This window comes from Acartia tonsa, chromosome 10 (genome assembly GCF_053477335.1).
Source record: "Acartia tonsa isolate MP-2025a chromosome 10, ASM5347733v1, whole genome shotgun sequence".
Classification (NCBI taxonomy): domain Eukaryota; kingdom Metazoa; phylum Arthropoda; class Copepoda; order Calanoida; family Acartiidae; genus Acartia; species Acartia tonsa.
The window spans coordinates 28,797,624-28,814,790 of NC_137269.1; the positions used below are offsets into that span (position 1 = coordinate 28,797,624).

Below are 17,167 nucleotides of genomic sequence, written 5' to 3' on the forward strand. Positions count from 1 at the left end.
TCTGGACCCAAGCAAAGCTTTATTGTAAAGAAACATGGACGTGTTTCTTCTTAAAACTCGAGAAAAAGACACTTCTACATTATCTTCATATCAAAGAATCAAACCTCTTAATTAGCTTCAACGTAAGAACACTTTTCTTTTTTCTCAGGACAGAATAGAAGATATCTAAATCCTTATCTTAAAGAGTTTTCTTTTCCATTGAAAAATGTAGAAATCTATTTGTATAAACCTATTCATATTCTGATTATATGCAAAATAGCAGAGAAATGGCCGTAAAATAAAAACAAGGATGACAACATCCATGAGAAGCAAAGCCAAATCGAGATATAAGCAAATGGTCATAAAAAAATGGAGAAGACAAAATATAAACAAACTTTGCATAAGAATATATTTATTTAATTTGTGTCATGCCCAACAAACCGAAGAACTAAATAAGTTATATACTGGTTGATTTATTTTAAGGGTTATATTTAAAAGAAAAATCAGCAGTCTTAAATAGCAGCTGATAAAAACACTTTTCCCTTATAACGTTACTGACCGACGAACAGAAAGACAAAGTGAATTATAGATTAACTTCGCTTCTAAAAAAGGGAAGTATGAATTGATAGATTTAAATTCTAGTTTCTACATTAAAACTTTGAAAAATCATTTATTATTTGGATTACAGTATTTATCCAAGGAATAGATTTAAATTTATGTCCTTTAAACATCTTTTTAAATAAAATCAATTAAAGTTCATTAAATTTCAAACAGTTCAGTTTTAATATGTAAAAATTGTGAAAAAAAGAAATTTAAAGTTTTAGGCAACTTGATTTTTCGAACAAACGGACAACGTTAAACATGAAGTCTATAGAAGTCTATAATAGTTAGCTATCGCATCGTATTATAGGCAGCGTTTCACCTAATGAAAATAGTCCAGAGGGGTCGATTTTCAGTATGGATGCGAACTGGTCCTAATCCAGCGGATATTATTGGTTTTAAAGCGCTACTGGAAAATAAAATTACCTAAGTATAAATTTTCTTCTACCAAATCTAATCTCGACCTAAAATAAGGGGGGAAATTATTTAATATCCATCAAATGCTATGTTTTAGTCAAACCTACATTAACTCTGGATATAGTGAAAGTGGAAAAACTGTAAAGATAAACTATTAGTATGAAGACGAAGAAAGTCCCACAATGACGTCATAAAAATAAGGGATGAGGAGAGGAGGAGTGGGAAAGAAAACAGATGGATAATCCCTCGTTTTTATGACGTAAAATACTGATTTTTTTAGGGACTTTCTTCGTCTTCCGTAAGTATAAATAATTTTGATTATCTCATTCTCTCTCATGACCAATAATAATTGCATGAGCTCGGAGCTCTGCCTAGCCTAACCTTATAATGTAGGATAATCAATAAATATGTTTTTTTATTATGATCAGAAAGGTGTTTCATAATTTACTACGTTAAAGCTTACAGTGGCAATGCAATCTTTTTCTTAAATTAAGTATTTTTAAAAGCGAAGCTTTTCTATAATTTGGGTCGGTCCATCCGAACGCTCTTTTCATTTCAAACTTAGATTATACCTATAACAGTTAGGTACAATTTAGAAAGCGTAGCCACTCTATAATCGATACCAGAATGTCCGTATGTCCATTTTAAACATGTTGATTTTTAATAATAATTTTTTATGATAAAATAATCAGACTGATTTGATTTTTGTAATACTGACTCCTAAGACAACAAATTATAATACAATAAGCAAAGCATTTCTATGATCACGTCCTAAAAATGTAAGTATGTCCTTAAACATTATCCTGTGGTTAAGCAGTTTTTCAACAAATTTACTTTCAATTTAGTTTTGACTTTAATACATTTATATTCTGATCATTCAGTGTTCTGACACTCTACAAGTGTAATGAATCGTTTGTCCTACCGTTTCAGAGCTTTACTTTTATGGATGTTGTCATCCTTGTTAGGTAAAATCTTTGATGCTATCTATTCGAATAACTTACTTAGTTGGTTTGGAGTTCTCTAGCGTATCAAGAATGTCTGTGGAGTGTCGCATATGAGAGTAGGATTGTCGTAAAGCTGATCCTAAAGTTTAATCATAGTTGCCATAATGTAAGCCTTTTAAACATAAATTATACCCGTAGCGCTATCGCTAAATGTAAATCATATGAAGATGTATATGAATACTGATGGAAATATTGGTTAGAAAAATCAGAGGTCTTGCTAAATAGCAACTGAGAAACTCCCATTTACCCCATAGCGTTACGGACGGAATGACGGATTGACGGACGGAGATACAAAGTAAATTATAGAGTAGCTTCGCTTTTATATAAGCTAAGTGCCAAAAAGAACAGACGTACATACGGACAGCCAGATACTTGCTTAAATGGAAGGACATACAAACCACAATCATTAAATTTAAGTCACAAACATATTGACAATAATAAAAAAAAGATTAAATAGACAGACAGACACTCATGCACCCTGTCACTTAATTAACACTGTATAGAAATACCTAAATAATTCAAAATAAATTCTTTCAGTTTCAAAAGTCAAATATAAAACGGCAATTTTTTTAATGTACATACATTTGTGTAAATTTATCATATTAAGTTTGTATATTTATCAAAAATATTAAGGAATTGTAAAATATTATGTAACGGCAACCACGGTCCTGGCATTCGTTCTAGTCTGGTATCCCAGGCCTGGCATCTTTCCAGTCTAGATAGATAGCTACATAGTGTGATGGATAAATTATTGGTTGCATTGATAAATAGATAGTTATTAGGTAAATAGATAGAAAGATAGATAATATGAAAGATGGAAAGGTAGATGGATAGCTAATTTGTTTCATGGATAAATAGATAGATAATTATTAAGGTTAAAAATTTATAATCTTAATAGTTCAAATTAAGATATATTTTTTTTCTGTTGATAATTTCTTTTTGATTTTCAACCTTTTTAGTATTTACATTTTTATCTTGGTACCTATCTACATGCCTCCTTACAATCTTCGTACCAAGCTATCTATCTATATGTCTACCTATTTATCTGTCTATTTATCTACCTATTATCCCTCATAGAACCAGAAAAATATAGTAAGAACTTGATTTTCTGTTGATTATTTTTTTCTTTTTTTTCTACCATTCTTTCTATCTTGGTACCTATCTATCTGTCCATCTATCTACCTATTATCCCACATAGAACCAGAAAAAGACATGAAGTAAGAACTTGATTTTCTGTTTGACCAATCCTTCACCGAAGCTCTTCTCCAACTCTGCAAAAATGTGCGAAATCATTTGTAATTATCAAAATTTAGAACAATACCATTTTGTTCATTTTTAATGAAAGTCTTCGCAAATAGGAATCTGATAAGATTCTTTACAGGAATGCTTTTGGGAGACGATATTTTCACCCTCCACCCGCGTCTAGACAGTTTTAATTTTTTTAAGTGTCCCTAAAGGCCTTTTAGGTCGATCTGTAAGTAAAAATAAAGAAATGTATCTAATTTAATAAAAAAAATAACCTGATTCTTGACAGCTACAGATGGACTTTCATCAATAACACTCGAATTTTGTCTAAATAAATTTTAAATAGTAATAAAAAAATATTGAAATATAAGTTTATATCTATCTATCTGTATACCTGGAGATACTATCAAGCCTGCAGCTAAGAAGACCACTCTGCCTACTCTTTCCTCTGCTCTGACTATCTATCTATCTATATACCTGGAGATACTATCAAGCCTGCAGCTAAGAAGACCACTCTGCCTACTCTCTCCTCTGCTCTGACTATCTATCTATCTATATACCTGGAGATACTATCAAGCCTGCAGCTAAGAAGACCACTCTGCCTACTCTCTCCTCTGCTCTGACTATCTATCTATCTATATACCTGGAGATACTATCAAGCCTGCAGCTAAGAAGACCACTCTGCCTACTCTTTCCTCTGCTCTGACTATCTATCTATCTATATACCTGGAGATACTATCAAGCCTGCAGCTAAGAAGACCACTCTGCCTACTCTCTCATCTGCTCTGACTATCTATCTATCTATATACCTGGAGATACTATCAAGCCTGCAGCTAAGAAGACCACTCTGCCTACTCTTTCCTCTGCTCTGACTATCTATCTATCTGTATACCTGGAGATACTATCAAGCCTGCAGCTAAGAAGACCACTCTGCCTACTCTTTCCTCTGCTCTGACTATCTATCTATCTATATACCTGGAGATACTATCAAGACTGCAGCTAAGATGACCACTCTGCCTACTCTCTCCTCTACTCTGACTATCTATCTATATACCTGGAGATACTGTCAAGCCTGCAGCTAAGAAGACCACTCTGTCTACTGTCTCTTCTACTCTGACTATCTATCTATCTATATACCTGGAGATACTATCAAGCCTGCAGCTAAGAAGACCACTCTGCATACTCTCTCCTCTACTCTGACTATCTATCTATATACCTGGAGATACTATCAAGCCTGCATCTAAGAAGACCACTCTGCCTACTCTCTCCTTTACTCTGACTATCTATCTATCTATATACCTGGAGATACTATCAAGCCTGCAGCTAAGAAGACCACTCTGCATACTATCTTCTCTACTCTTACTATCTATCTATCTATATACCTGGAGATACTATCAAGCCTGCAGCTAAGAAGACCACTCTGTCACTCTCTCCTCTCTCTATCTATCTACATATATACCTGGAGATACTGTCAAGCCTGCAGCTAAGAAGACCACTCTGTCTACTTTCTCCTCTGCTCTGGCGCCCATCAGTATCGCCCCTATTCATGTATTCATAATAAAAATTGGTAAGTAAAGCCGATAGTTTGAAAATCTTAACATTAGACAAAAATATTTATCTATCTATTTATTCATATCATTATTCATCGGTCTGTTTATCATATGAATATTTCCCTGTATGTGTACTGTCTTGTTTGCTAGTTGAGATATATCTATCTATTTGTCTGTTTTACCAGCTATCTATCTGTCTGTCCATCCATTTATCTATATGTTTATCCATCTGTCTATTTATTCATATCATTATTCATTATACATGTCTATCTATTTGTTTTATGAATATTTTCCTGTATGAAGTACTGTCTTGTCTACTAATTGACATATCTCCCCTGAAAAATAATATAAAAATACAAAATTCAATTATTAAGAGTTATTTAAAGAATTCAAGTTGGTCTAAATATGCTTTTGGTTTAGAAATTAGGTATGTGTAGTGATAGAACAATGGAATCAAAATGCATTCTTTTGGTTGTCTTGATCTTTGGGTATTTTTTTTGCTAATTTCTAAAACTTTGGGTACTGGTTCAGAAAGCTGACCAATATTACGGATGATAAAGTTCAAAATGAACAAAACATGATGAAAATTAGTAGCGCAATAAAAAAAACATAAACAAAACAAAACAAAATTTTTGTAACCTTTATTGCAAATGTAGGGAGTCATAGGGTATTACTTACCAAACAATTACCCCCTCTAGCCGAAGCTATACAAAGTTTCTAAAAAACTCAGCCATGTGACGTGATTATCCATCTCTTTTTAATGGGTTTACTTTCTAATTTCTCATCTCATCCCTCATTTTTATGACGTCGCATGACTGATTTATTGAGACCCTTAGCAAAGCTTCCCTCTATTATATTCTGCAATGAGTCCAAATGTTAAGACTTGCCTGTAGGAAGTGCTGTCTTGTCTGCTAAAAGAAGCATCATATCTGCTAGACAGACTTTCTTGTCTGCTAAAACTATTATCCTAAACACAAAAATAGATTGATAAAGATAGATAGATAAATATCTTTCCTAAATCTATAATACAAAGTAGAATGATGTCTGTCCGTCCGTCTGTCTGTCCGTCTGTCCCTTAAAATCTCAATAACCACTGAACAGATCGGATTCTACTCTTCAGGGAATATACCTACTGGTCCTGTGGTGGTTTTAGGCTATTTTCTCGGGGGCCGGGACACCCCCAACCCCCCAAAAAATAAAAAAATCTCCCCACCCATTTTTTTTGCTGAAGATTTCCTTGGTCCTTTTTTTTGCTGAAGATTTCCTTGGTCCTTTTACGAAGCCGTTAGTAGATATAAAAAGAGAGATTATAAATAATTAATTGGGAAGGTTCTTTACTAATAAATAAGACAATAATTTTTGAAGTTCCAATAATTTTGGTAGTACTACATATAACAATAGCATAATAGATTTGGCTGTGATCAACTTGTAAAATTACAACTAAAAAAAACTATTAGAAACCAACAAATAACATAGTTTCTATCTTATAATAATGTATTTCTTGCGACAAATAAAAAATCTGAAAATAGCTAACAAAAAAAACAATAAAATACTTTTGGTTTAGCTTTTTTCTTAATTTACTGACTTTTTCCCCGTACTTTTACTTGCTAGCCTACAACTGTATAATTTTTCAAGTGTTTTTCTTAATGAGATATACTAAAGTTTAAACTTGTTATCGTATTGTATGTATGTTTTGTCTGTTTATTTTTGTATTGATGATAGTGTGCCTGTTACACTATGTTCCAGAGAGTGACAAATAATCGTTTTTTACATTTTGGAAAATACACTTTTAAACAATTGTTTAGTAATATACACAAGTTTTTGGAAATAAAGCCGAAAGAATTAGCTCTTTACTATGAAAAATAAAACTTTTATGTGTAATTATACCTGAGGTATGGAATTAAGTTCCTTTTCATCATTGTTAACAACTAATTTTAAGGTCAACTAAACTACATTTCAAATCAGTGTGGACCCTTTATTTTTAAAGCTATTTTTAAGTATTATATATTTTTGGAATCAGTATGTAATAATTTATACGTTTAGCCTTTAAAAGAAGTCAAATCTCCATTTTTTGTTGTAATTGTAGATGGTTTTCTTAGCCTACCCGATTTCTGTAAAATAGACAATTTTCTTCTAATGAAAATTTTACGTTTGGTTCCAGATCTCTTAAGCGCAAAAGAGCGCAAGCAAATCCTTTTACATGGTGATATTAAATGTATGTATAATATCAGAGAACTTTACCCTGTGTATGCGAAAGTATGCGAAGTTTGTTTTTTTAAGCCCTAAAGATACTGGGTCTATCAAAAAATAACAATTTTTTAAGATATAAAAGTAATTTTTTTTCTTCTTATTTAAAACACATATTCATTTAAACTAAAAGTAAAGAAAAGTTTTAAATAAAGATTATCCCTAAATGTCTAGGCTCTTATCTGAACCATTTTACCTTTTTATTGGGGGGGGGGGGATGCCCTACTTATATCCACATCTGAACCCATTAAAGCTAGAAGTTTAAAAATTTTAATGTCGTTTCCTAGTTCAAATATATATTCTTATTTGATTCGTTAGCATTATTTACTCCCTTCACCCTTTTATAAAGCAACCTTTTTCCAAAGGTGCTTTCATACTTATCTAAAAAAACAAGTAGAATTTGTATTGTTTAAGATAGAAAATGCTTCCTTTCAAGTAAATTGAAAATAAAATGAAAGTCTTACATATCAGAGATTTTTAGGGATTAAACAATGGCCGGGAAATTAATGTACATTCCCAATGCTAATACACAAAATTACCCCTTCTATAAATTACAATTAGTGATTGAAACATTTGGACACTCAACTAATAAACCAACCAATCAAAATTCAATAAAAGTCCAGCAAATTGTTATGCCTACAAATAAGAAAACGCTATTTGGTGAATTTGGGGACAATTATAATAAAAAGCCCATTGTCCCCTCCCTCCCTACAAATACACACAGAAAATAAATAAGAAATATGCTCATCTGTATGTTAACTTTAAATTAGAAATATAAATTTTGGCGGCGGCGGTCGGCGGGAAAACGGCGGCAGATTTTCATATGATTTCAGTAAGTCATACATACTTGTTAGAAAAGCTTATGTTTAAAATTTGAAGTCTACAGGCCAAAAATTGCGGTCTCAAGAGCTGTTTTAAGATTTCTGAGGGATCAGGACCTGCAGGATCATACCTGGACCCTGAAATTGACTTAAACACTTAAATTTGATATTGGTATGTACTAGTATAGGATATTTTAGTATTTGGTAACTTAAAATGCTTAGTTTAAGGCAAACAAAATATTTTTGCTCTTTACCTGTATGACCATGCCAGGTTTGCTGGCATCTGTGCCAGCCAGGATGGAGATATTTAAAATTTCGCCATTATATTAATAGATATATGGATACTTATTGCTATTTAAATAAAATTTCATCAAAATTTTAAAATATACACTCTCTATGATTTTTTGTCATTTTTTGGCTTTTCTGGAACACGGTGTGTTATTTATACAAATTTAAATAAATATCTGTGTGCTAAAAGTAAAATATATGTTATTTTGTTGTAACACTCCCACTTTCTCAATATTTGCCTCATTGGCTAATATGTTATATTGGGACAACATAACTTATTTATTATTAGGTTATGTGTCTCTACGACAATTTCTTTCCCTCGTGTTTATTTATATTTTTCACATTGTTCTTTGATTACGCAAATTCCAGCAGATAATTAGATAAAAGTATATGGCTATTGGCTATAATTTACAGAGGCAGGTTTTCAACTATTTTAAGAGAGAATACCTTTACTATGGATTAAAGTTATCACTTCTTACCAATTTTATATTGTTTTTAACCCTTTGTTAAAGAGGGGAAAAATAATTTAACATATATAACACACAATTTAAATATATAAAAGATTTATAATAACTTTTACATCAACAAAAAAAATCAGTTTGATTTGGGCATACATTTTATCATCTAATCTTTACTACAGCTAGCAAGTGCATGACACAAATTGCTTGTATCAATGGTTGTTTTACTTGTTTTTTTATATACATTATTTATCACTATTGGTCTCTTTACTAGACATTAATAAATTATTATTATTATTATATTATGTTGTCACAAGTAAAAACTTTTTTCATAATAAACACAATTTACATAAATACATTTCTCGTATTCATTCGAAACCGATTAGAACCGGTTCTTATCCATACGAAATAACTACAGGGTGCGCCACATAAATCCGGACTTTTTCTTATTTTTAAACAAATGAACATAAAATCGTCAATTTTAAAGATTTTATGGAATTTTAAAAACTGGTAAGCAAACTAGGTATATGACTATTAGATTATTCAATAAAATCGCCGCCAGCCTCAATCATCGCCTCTACCCGCCCCCTGAACCGCCCGCCGACCCTGGTCACCATGTCCCTGTTCAAGCAGGCGAAGTTCTCCATGATAGGAGCAGTGAGAGAGGTCTTCTTGGTATGGGCGCGTCTATTGGTTCATGCTTTAATGGCGCTCCAGGCTCAAAAGTACATTGGATTAAGATCGGGGCTGCTGGTATGCCACATATCCTTAAGGAGTGAGTAACAGCAGGATCCAAATTAACCCATCTTTAAAGCTACTCTTTGACACGGCGGCTCTCATTTGGGCCACAGTTAAGCTAGAACAACGTTTTATACCTTTTTAAAAATGGCATGAAGATTAAGATAGGGTTATCAACGCAATACATATTCCAAAACGAGTTTCAAGGTTCCATATGGGCCCCTGAAGTCAAGAACTGAGAAATTTTCAAGATTTTTGACGTTTTTGACATCTTAAAATCTACCACGATCCACTTTGTCGGAGCACTACAGCCAATTCAACTGGGATAGAGAGCTCTAGTCTTTTCTAGTGTTTTCACTAGGTATCTGTTAGTCTCTCCAGCAAGATTCATTAGTCCATCTCACCTACAGATGGGCTGAGGTCAGATTTAGTAGGCCCAAGTCATAAATCCACTGTAATTTATCTGCGCAATTCGAATCTGCCTTGTTGAACATATGCTCGGCCAGCTCGGCGTACACGTCACCCATCGTCCAAAGATTTTCATGGGCAAAAAGGTCATTACCTAAGCTTTTTATAGTGGGGTCAAACGTCCTGATTGGTCAAGTAGTTTTGGCGCTATGGCCGTTTTAAAAAAGTCCGGATTTATGTGGCGCACCCTGTATGTCTAGCATCGTATTCGCGGCACCTCGAGGCTAAAATACTGGTTTTAATTTTATAATTGTACATTGTATATCCGCAGAAAGCTGTTTATAATACGATGCGACAAATAACTAATATAGAATTTTCATTTAAGAAAACGTTTTAAGGTAGAGTGCAACTATAGCCTGAACCCCTTCTAGGGCTAAAATTAGGTCTGAAAATTTTATAAATATCAGTCCAGCCCTTTTTTAAGCCCTCATTGACGCAGTAAATACATTTTGAATGATATGATAATGATTATATTTGTATTATATGTATGTTTTTTGTGAAAGGAACCTTTTATTTCTTACTTATCTATGGTTAATTTTATTCCAATACTAAGTTATTTAATTAAGAGGCGGTCTGACATTAACAAAGTATTTGATATTTTGCCGTCCACACAACCCCAAAATTTTTGTTAAGTATATTAAAATAATCCCCTCCCTCCCCCATCCTTTAAAACCCCCTCACTTGTATCACAGATTATACCTGGAACTATATATAGATATAACTATATACCTGTCTACTAGCAGCACTACTAAGCCTACTCACTTGTATCACAGATTATATCTGGAACTATTTATAGATATAACTATATACCGGTCTACTAGCAGCACTACTAAGCCTACTCTCTTGTATCACAGATTATACCTTGAACTATATATAGATATAATTATATACCTGTCTGCTAGCAGCACTACTAAGCCTACTCACTTGTATCACAGATTATACCTGGAACTACAGCATGACCCTCAAAAAAGTATTTTTAAGCATCTGCAGCCCTTATTTCTCAATGAATTATTAAAAAATGCATATGTCCTTGTTCTCTATAGTATTCCACGTAAGTAGATATAAAAATATTTTTTTTACCTCCATTAACACCGGAGATTTTTAGTGCTAAAGTTTTGAAAAAGTGACTGAGGAAAAAGTAACTTTTAACATGAAACGATTTTTTTAGCAAAATTAAGCTAGAAATCCTTTTATTTTTGTTACTAGCAGAAACTTTATACAAAAATGAAATAAAAAATTTAGTTTTTGAGTAAAAAGCATTTTTTTACACATATTTTTTGAGTCTTTTTAGTTTAATGATATTTTGAAAAACTTACTTATTAGGCAAAATTGTTTAAGATTAAAAAACCAAATAAATCTCTATGAATATAGCAGGAAAATTGTTTTTGTTTCACAATCCTAACTTTAATAACAAAAAAGTTATAAAGAAAATAAAAATAAACATAATGATTTTTTAGTCTAAAAAGCTTAATTTACCCCCTATTAAATAATTGAGATGTCAGAAAAGTAGGCGGAGCAACTGTCATAATTAATCCTTTTCTATAAATAAGGGTTAATAAATAACCTAAAATTGGCAAATAATCAATTCATTCAGTAGTTTTTTTTGCCATTAAAAATTTATATTTTTTGGTGGAATAAAAAAGAAATATTTAGTTAACTTGTTTTTCTTTGTGTGTCATTATTCAGTTGCCAGAAAAACATAATATAACCATCCAAAAAATAAGAGAAACAAAAAAAATTCTTTTTCTCAGTCACTTTTTCAAAACTTTAGCTCTAAAAATCTCCGGTGTTAATGGAGGTAAAAAAAATATTTTTATATCTACTTACGTGGAATACTATGGAGAACAAGGACATATGCATTTTTTAATAATTCATTGAGAAATAAGGGCTGCAGATGCTTAAAAATACTTTTTTGAGGGTCATGCTGTATATATATAGATATAACTATATACCTGTCTACTAGCAGCACTACTAAGCCTACTCACTTGTATCACAGATTATACCTTGAACTATATATAGATATAATTATATACCTGTCTGCTAGCAGCACTACTAAGCCTACTCACTTGTATCACAGATTATACCTGGAACTATATATAGATATAACTATATACCTGTCTACTAGCAGCACTACTAAGCCTACTCACTTGTATCACAGATTATACCTGGAACTATATATAGATATAATTATATACCTGTCTGCTAGCAGCACTACTAAGCCTACTCACTTGTATCACAGATTATACCTGGAACTATATATAGATATAACTATATACCTGTCTACTAGCAGCACTACTAAGCCTACTCACTTGTATCACAGATTATACCTGGAACTATATATAGATATAACTATATACCTGTCTACTAGCAGCACTACTAAGCCTACTCACTTGTATCACAGATTATACCTGGAACTATTTATAGATATAACTATATACCTGTCTACTAGCAGCACTACTAAGCCTACTCACTTGTATCACAGATTATACCTTGAACTATATATAGATATAATTATATACCTGTCTACTAGCAGCACTACTAAGCCTACTCACTTGTATCACAGATTATACCTTGAACTATATATAGATATAATTATATACCTGTCTACTAGCAGCACTACTAAGCCTACTCACTTGTATCACAGATTATATCTGGAACTATATATAGATATAACTTTATACCTGTCTACTAGCAGCACTACTAAGCCTACTCTCTTGTATCACAGATTATACCTTGAACTATATATAGATATAATTATATACCTGTCTGCTAGCAGCACTACTAAGCCTACTCACTTGTATCACAGATTATACCTTGAACTATATATATTTTTTTTTTTTTTGTAGAGATACTTTACTTATCTACATTGTGCTTGATCGCCCTTGTAATCAATATTTAAAGAACCCAAGTTGCTAATGCTAATGTCGTATGGGTGAGTTGCACCTGGACTGAACAGTCAACTTGTCAACTCAAGGCCAGACTCTTGGTCCTTCACCTCATACCCGTGGTACAGTACATTACAGACAACCAACTCTCTGTGATGCACGACCTTTGTCTGAGAAGTCCTAACTGTGCATGGTAACGAGTTGCGCCTGTTTTGGGCCAAGGCATTCCCCCCACTCTAACTATTTACGTCGCGCATCTGACATAGTAGCAGTGGGAACCATTTTTAACGTCTTTAGTTCGAACCTAACACCTTCCCGACGACGAGCGGATGCGCTACGTGTTGAGCCACGGTCGCGGCATTACTAAGCCTACTCACTTGTATCACAGATTATACCTAGAACTATATATAGATATAACTATATACCTGTCTGCTAGCAGCACTACTTAGCCTACTCACTTGTATCACAGATTATATCTGGAACTATTTATAGATATAACTATATACCTGTCTACTAGCAGCACTACTAAGCCTACTCACTTGTATCACAGATTATATCTGGAACTATATATAGATATAACTATATACCTGTCTACTAGCAGCACTACTAAGCCTACTCACTTGTATCACAGATTATACCTGGAACTATATATAGATATAACTATATACCTGTCTACTAGCAGCACTACTAAGCCTACTCACTTGTATCACAGATTATACCTGGAACTATATATAGATATAACTATATACCTGTCTGCTAGCAGCACTACTTAGCCTACTCACTTGTATCACAGATTATATCTGGAACTATTTATAGATATAACTATATACCTGTCTACTAGCAGCACTACTAAGCCTACTCACTTGTATCACAGATTATACCTTGAACTATATATAGATATAATTATATACCTGTCTACTAGCAGCACTACTAAGCCTACTCACTTGTATCACAGATTATACCTGGAACTATATATAGATATAACTATATACCTGTCTACTAGCAGCACTACTAAGCCTACTCACTTGTATCACAGATTATATCTGGAACTATATATAGATATAACTATATACCTGTCTACTAGCAGCACTACTAAGCCTACTCACTTGTATCACAGATTATACCTGGAACTATATATAGATATAACAATATACCTGTCTACTAGCAGCACTACTAAGCCTACTCACTTGTATCACAGATTATACCTGGAACTATATATAGATATAACTATATACCTGTCTACTAGCAGCACTACTAAGCCTACTCACTTGTATCACAGATTATATCTGGAACTATATATAGATATAACTATATACCTGTCTACTAGCAGCACTACTAAGCCTACTCACTTGTATCACAGATTATACCTGGAACTATATATAGATATAACTATATACCTGTCTACTAGCAGCACTACTTAGCCTACTCACTTGTATCACAGATTATACCTGGAACTATATATAGATATAACTTTATACCTGTCTACTAGCAGCACTACTAAGCCTACTCACTTGTATCACAGATTATACCTTGAACTATATATAGATATAACTATATACCTGTCTGCTAGCAGCACTGCTAAGCCTACTCACTTCACTGTATCACATATTATACCTGGAACTATATATATATAGATATACCTGTATACCTGTCTACTAGCAGCACTACTAAGCCTACTCACTTGTATCACAGATTATACCTTGAACTATATATAGATATAACTATATACCTGTCTACTAGCAGCACTACTAAGCCTACTCACTTCACTTGTATCACAGCTTGTACCTCGAACAACCCTAAAACAAATACAAAATAGTACAAAATACAAATAGTAGATGGACCAATAGCAATTTAGTGTAGGAACAATCTGAATACAATATTAATAAAGAAATAAACATTATTTAGTAAAAAAGTGCAGTTTTTTTACTTCATTTATATGAAAGCCAGGTATAAATAGTTAAATTCATAAGGTTAAAGATTTGCTTTAAAACATATTAAAATAACTTCACTTGAAATAAGGGATTCAATCATATGTTATCTGGTTTTTTTTCTGATTACCATCTAAAAATAAATATATTCTAAATCATAATTCATTTAATTTTGAAAGCTGGATATATGTGGTTTCTCTGCCCAAATGTCTAATAAGATCTCGGATACCAAAGGACCTAAGGATTTTGATTATAGGTAAGGTTTTTTTTCCTACTCAGGTTCTAGTCTATTTTCGGGAACGTTTATCGAATAAGAAAAAATAACCGGATAAAATTATAGGGTTTAAACTCCATTTATAATATCTTTGCTATCACAAAAAAATCGTTCTGGTTTAAGATAGGTGTATTATAGACATGGTGTGAGGTATGACAGGGATCTAAAGGGATATGAACAATGAACATCTTAACCCCTTATGCAGATAAAAAATTAGTCAAAACATATCAAGCTTTAAGTACCTAAAGGTCTTTAGCAAGCGGAAGACATAGTTGGATTATAGCTATTTAAGAACCATAATGATTTACAATCCAATGTTCTCTCCCTCCCAGGATATTGAAGTATATATATAACCCAGGGCTGAAAAGTTTAACTGTTGCTATCAATTTAAAGTGGTAGCAGCAGGCTTTCAGAGCTGAACAAATAAGTAAATTTTTAATACTAAAGTAGTAAGTTTTCTGTTTGTTTGTGTGTTTAAGTAAAATATCTTAATTTATAAGTTTATTATTTTTGGGACAGCCTCATGCTGGTAAGTATCATATTGAAGATCATATTCTACGGAATGATTTTACCATTTAACCAATAGATAAATTATATTACTAAAGATACTTTACTTTTTGAGGGTGGTTCCCCCCTCCCTCCAATTTTAATCTTAGGTATCAAAATTAAAAAAAGAATTTGTGTGTGGTGTTAATTTTTTTTTCTAGGGTCGATTTTTCTTGGGATGATGGTTGTACCTTCCCCAAAAATAGTTTATACCTTCCCAGGACCTATGAGAAGCTACCCTTTTAATGAGAACCCGATCGGTTAGCGAGATCCTGCGGTACAGACATACATCCTTTTACTTTTTTTCTTAGGAATCCTATCTACTTATCAAAGCTTTATAAACACGTTTTTTCATATCACGTCTAAACCTTTAAGATCTTTGATCAATCCTGTTATGTAAAGAAGTAAGCTTTTGTCTGTAACGAAAGATCTCACTAACCACTGAACCGATTGGGTTCTTCATTTTAGGGAACTTTACATAGGTCCCTGGAAGGTTTTAGGAAATTTGTTTTTCGTTTTGAGTCTTAGGATGGTTTTAACCTATTTTTCTTTTCTACCATTTCATATACAAAGCCAAAAGAGGCTAGAGGCGCATCCGCTAGTAGTAAAGAAAGTAATAATTCAAAAAACGTTTAATTTTAATCAATAATTCTATAAACTTTAATATATTTTTAATCAATAACAATATTTATTTTTGTTTTTTAATTGAATCATTTACTTTTTAACTATCCTACAATTACTGATGTGGGAAAAAGGTTATGAAATGGTTAACTTTTATGTGTAGTATTAAGCCTCAACAAAGTTTTAAACCTTTCCTATTAACTTTTGGTTTTGTATCATAGTCTTTACTACATATATCTATAATACAAAGTAGAACGAAGTCTGTCTGTCCGTCTGTCCATCTGTCCCTGAAGATCTCGGTAACCAAATAACCGATCGGATTCTAAATTGTTTTCTGGGGAAACTACTTCCCACAAATTGGCGGTACCAAAAACTTTTTTTTAAATTTTTTTAGAGGCTAGGGGCAAAGCCGCTAGTATATATTAAAATAGTAGGATTTTCTATATGTATTTTTTAAATATCGCTTTCTTATGATAAACTAGTTTTGGTAGTTTAAAACTTAAATTTTTTAATAATTTAAAACTTTAAATCTTAATTTTAGAAGAAGAAAAATCTTTTTGGGTTGGGCTTGGATTTATCCTAAATCATTAAAATTATTTTGTTAGATTTAACATTAAACTTTAAAGACAAACATTTCTATCTAAATTAACTGAAACAAAAAGTAGAAAATTTACATTAACAAACAAGAAAATCCACCAAATGAAAAAGAAAGACTATAGATTTATTGCCCTAGAGATACAATAATCCGTCCTACCTAGAAAAGAATTTATGCCAGGTGAATATTTTGTTTTGAAACATTTGACTTATTCCATAATAAAAGTGAAAATTTTTTTGAAGATAATTTCTTCAAGAAAAGAAAAAATAAACAACTGTGTAAACCTTGAACCAATATTGCAATTGGATTGTTTAATATGCGTGTACAGGTTCCAATTGGTCTAATCAAAGAATTGTGGATCTAGACTTTGTATCTTTATTAGAAAGGCTGGAGAAAAAATAAAACAATAGAATTGGATTCAAATTTATACGGCAAGGCAGCCACTTACATATTGGGCGGCTTAAAAAGTTTAAAAGGGCGGGTGACTACTACTGTGGATTGTG

General features: G+C 32.4%; 1 protein-coding gene across 3 annotated transcripts in view; it reads right to left on the bottom strand.

Moving 5' to 3' along the window:
- Positions 1 to 17,167, bottom strand: part of LOC145329803 (uncharacterized) — an 81,236-nt gene that overhangs the window by 40,378 nt on the left and 23,691 nt on the right. For all 3 annotated transcript variants that reach the window (XM_080174203.1, XM_080174204.1, XM_080174205.1), the window contains exons 6-14: positions 14,430 to 14,496; positions 5,683 to 5,762; positions 5,088 to 5,130; positions 4,705 to 4,784; positions 3,521 to 3,572; positions 3,183 to 3,271; positions 2,667 to 2,715; positions 1,998 to 2,077; positions 1,006 to 1,043 (exon numbers count right to left, since the gene is read on the bottom strand). In XM_080174203.1, the coding sequence (XP_080030329.1) occupies positions 1,006 to 1,043; positions 1,998 to 2,077; positions 2,667 to 2,715; positions 3,183 to 3,271; positions 3,521 to 3,572; positions 4,705 to 4,784; positions 5,088 to 5,130; positions 5,683 to 5,762; positions 14,430 to 14,496 (578 nt within the window). The remainder of the gene's footprint in view (positions 1 to 1,005; positions 1,044 to 1,997; positions 2,078 to 2,666; positions 2,716 to 3,182; positions 3,272 to 3,520; positions 3,573 to 4,704; positions 4,785 to 5,087; positions 5,131 to 5,682; positions 5,763 to 14,429; positions 14,497 to 17,167) is intronic.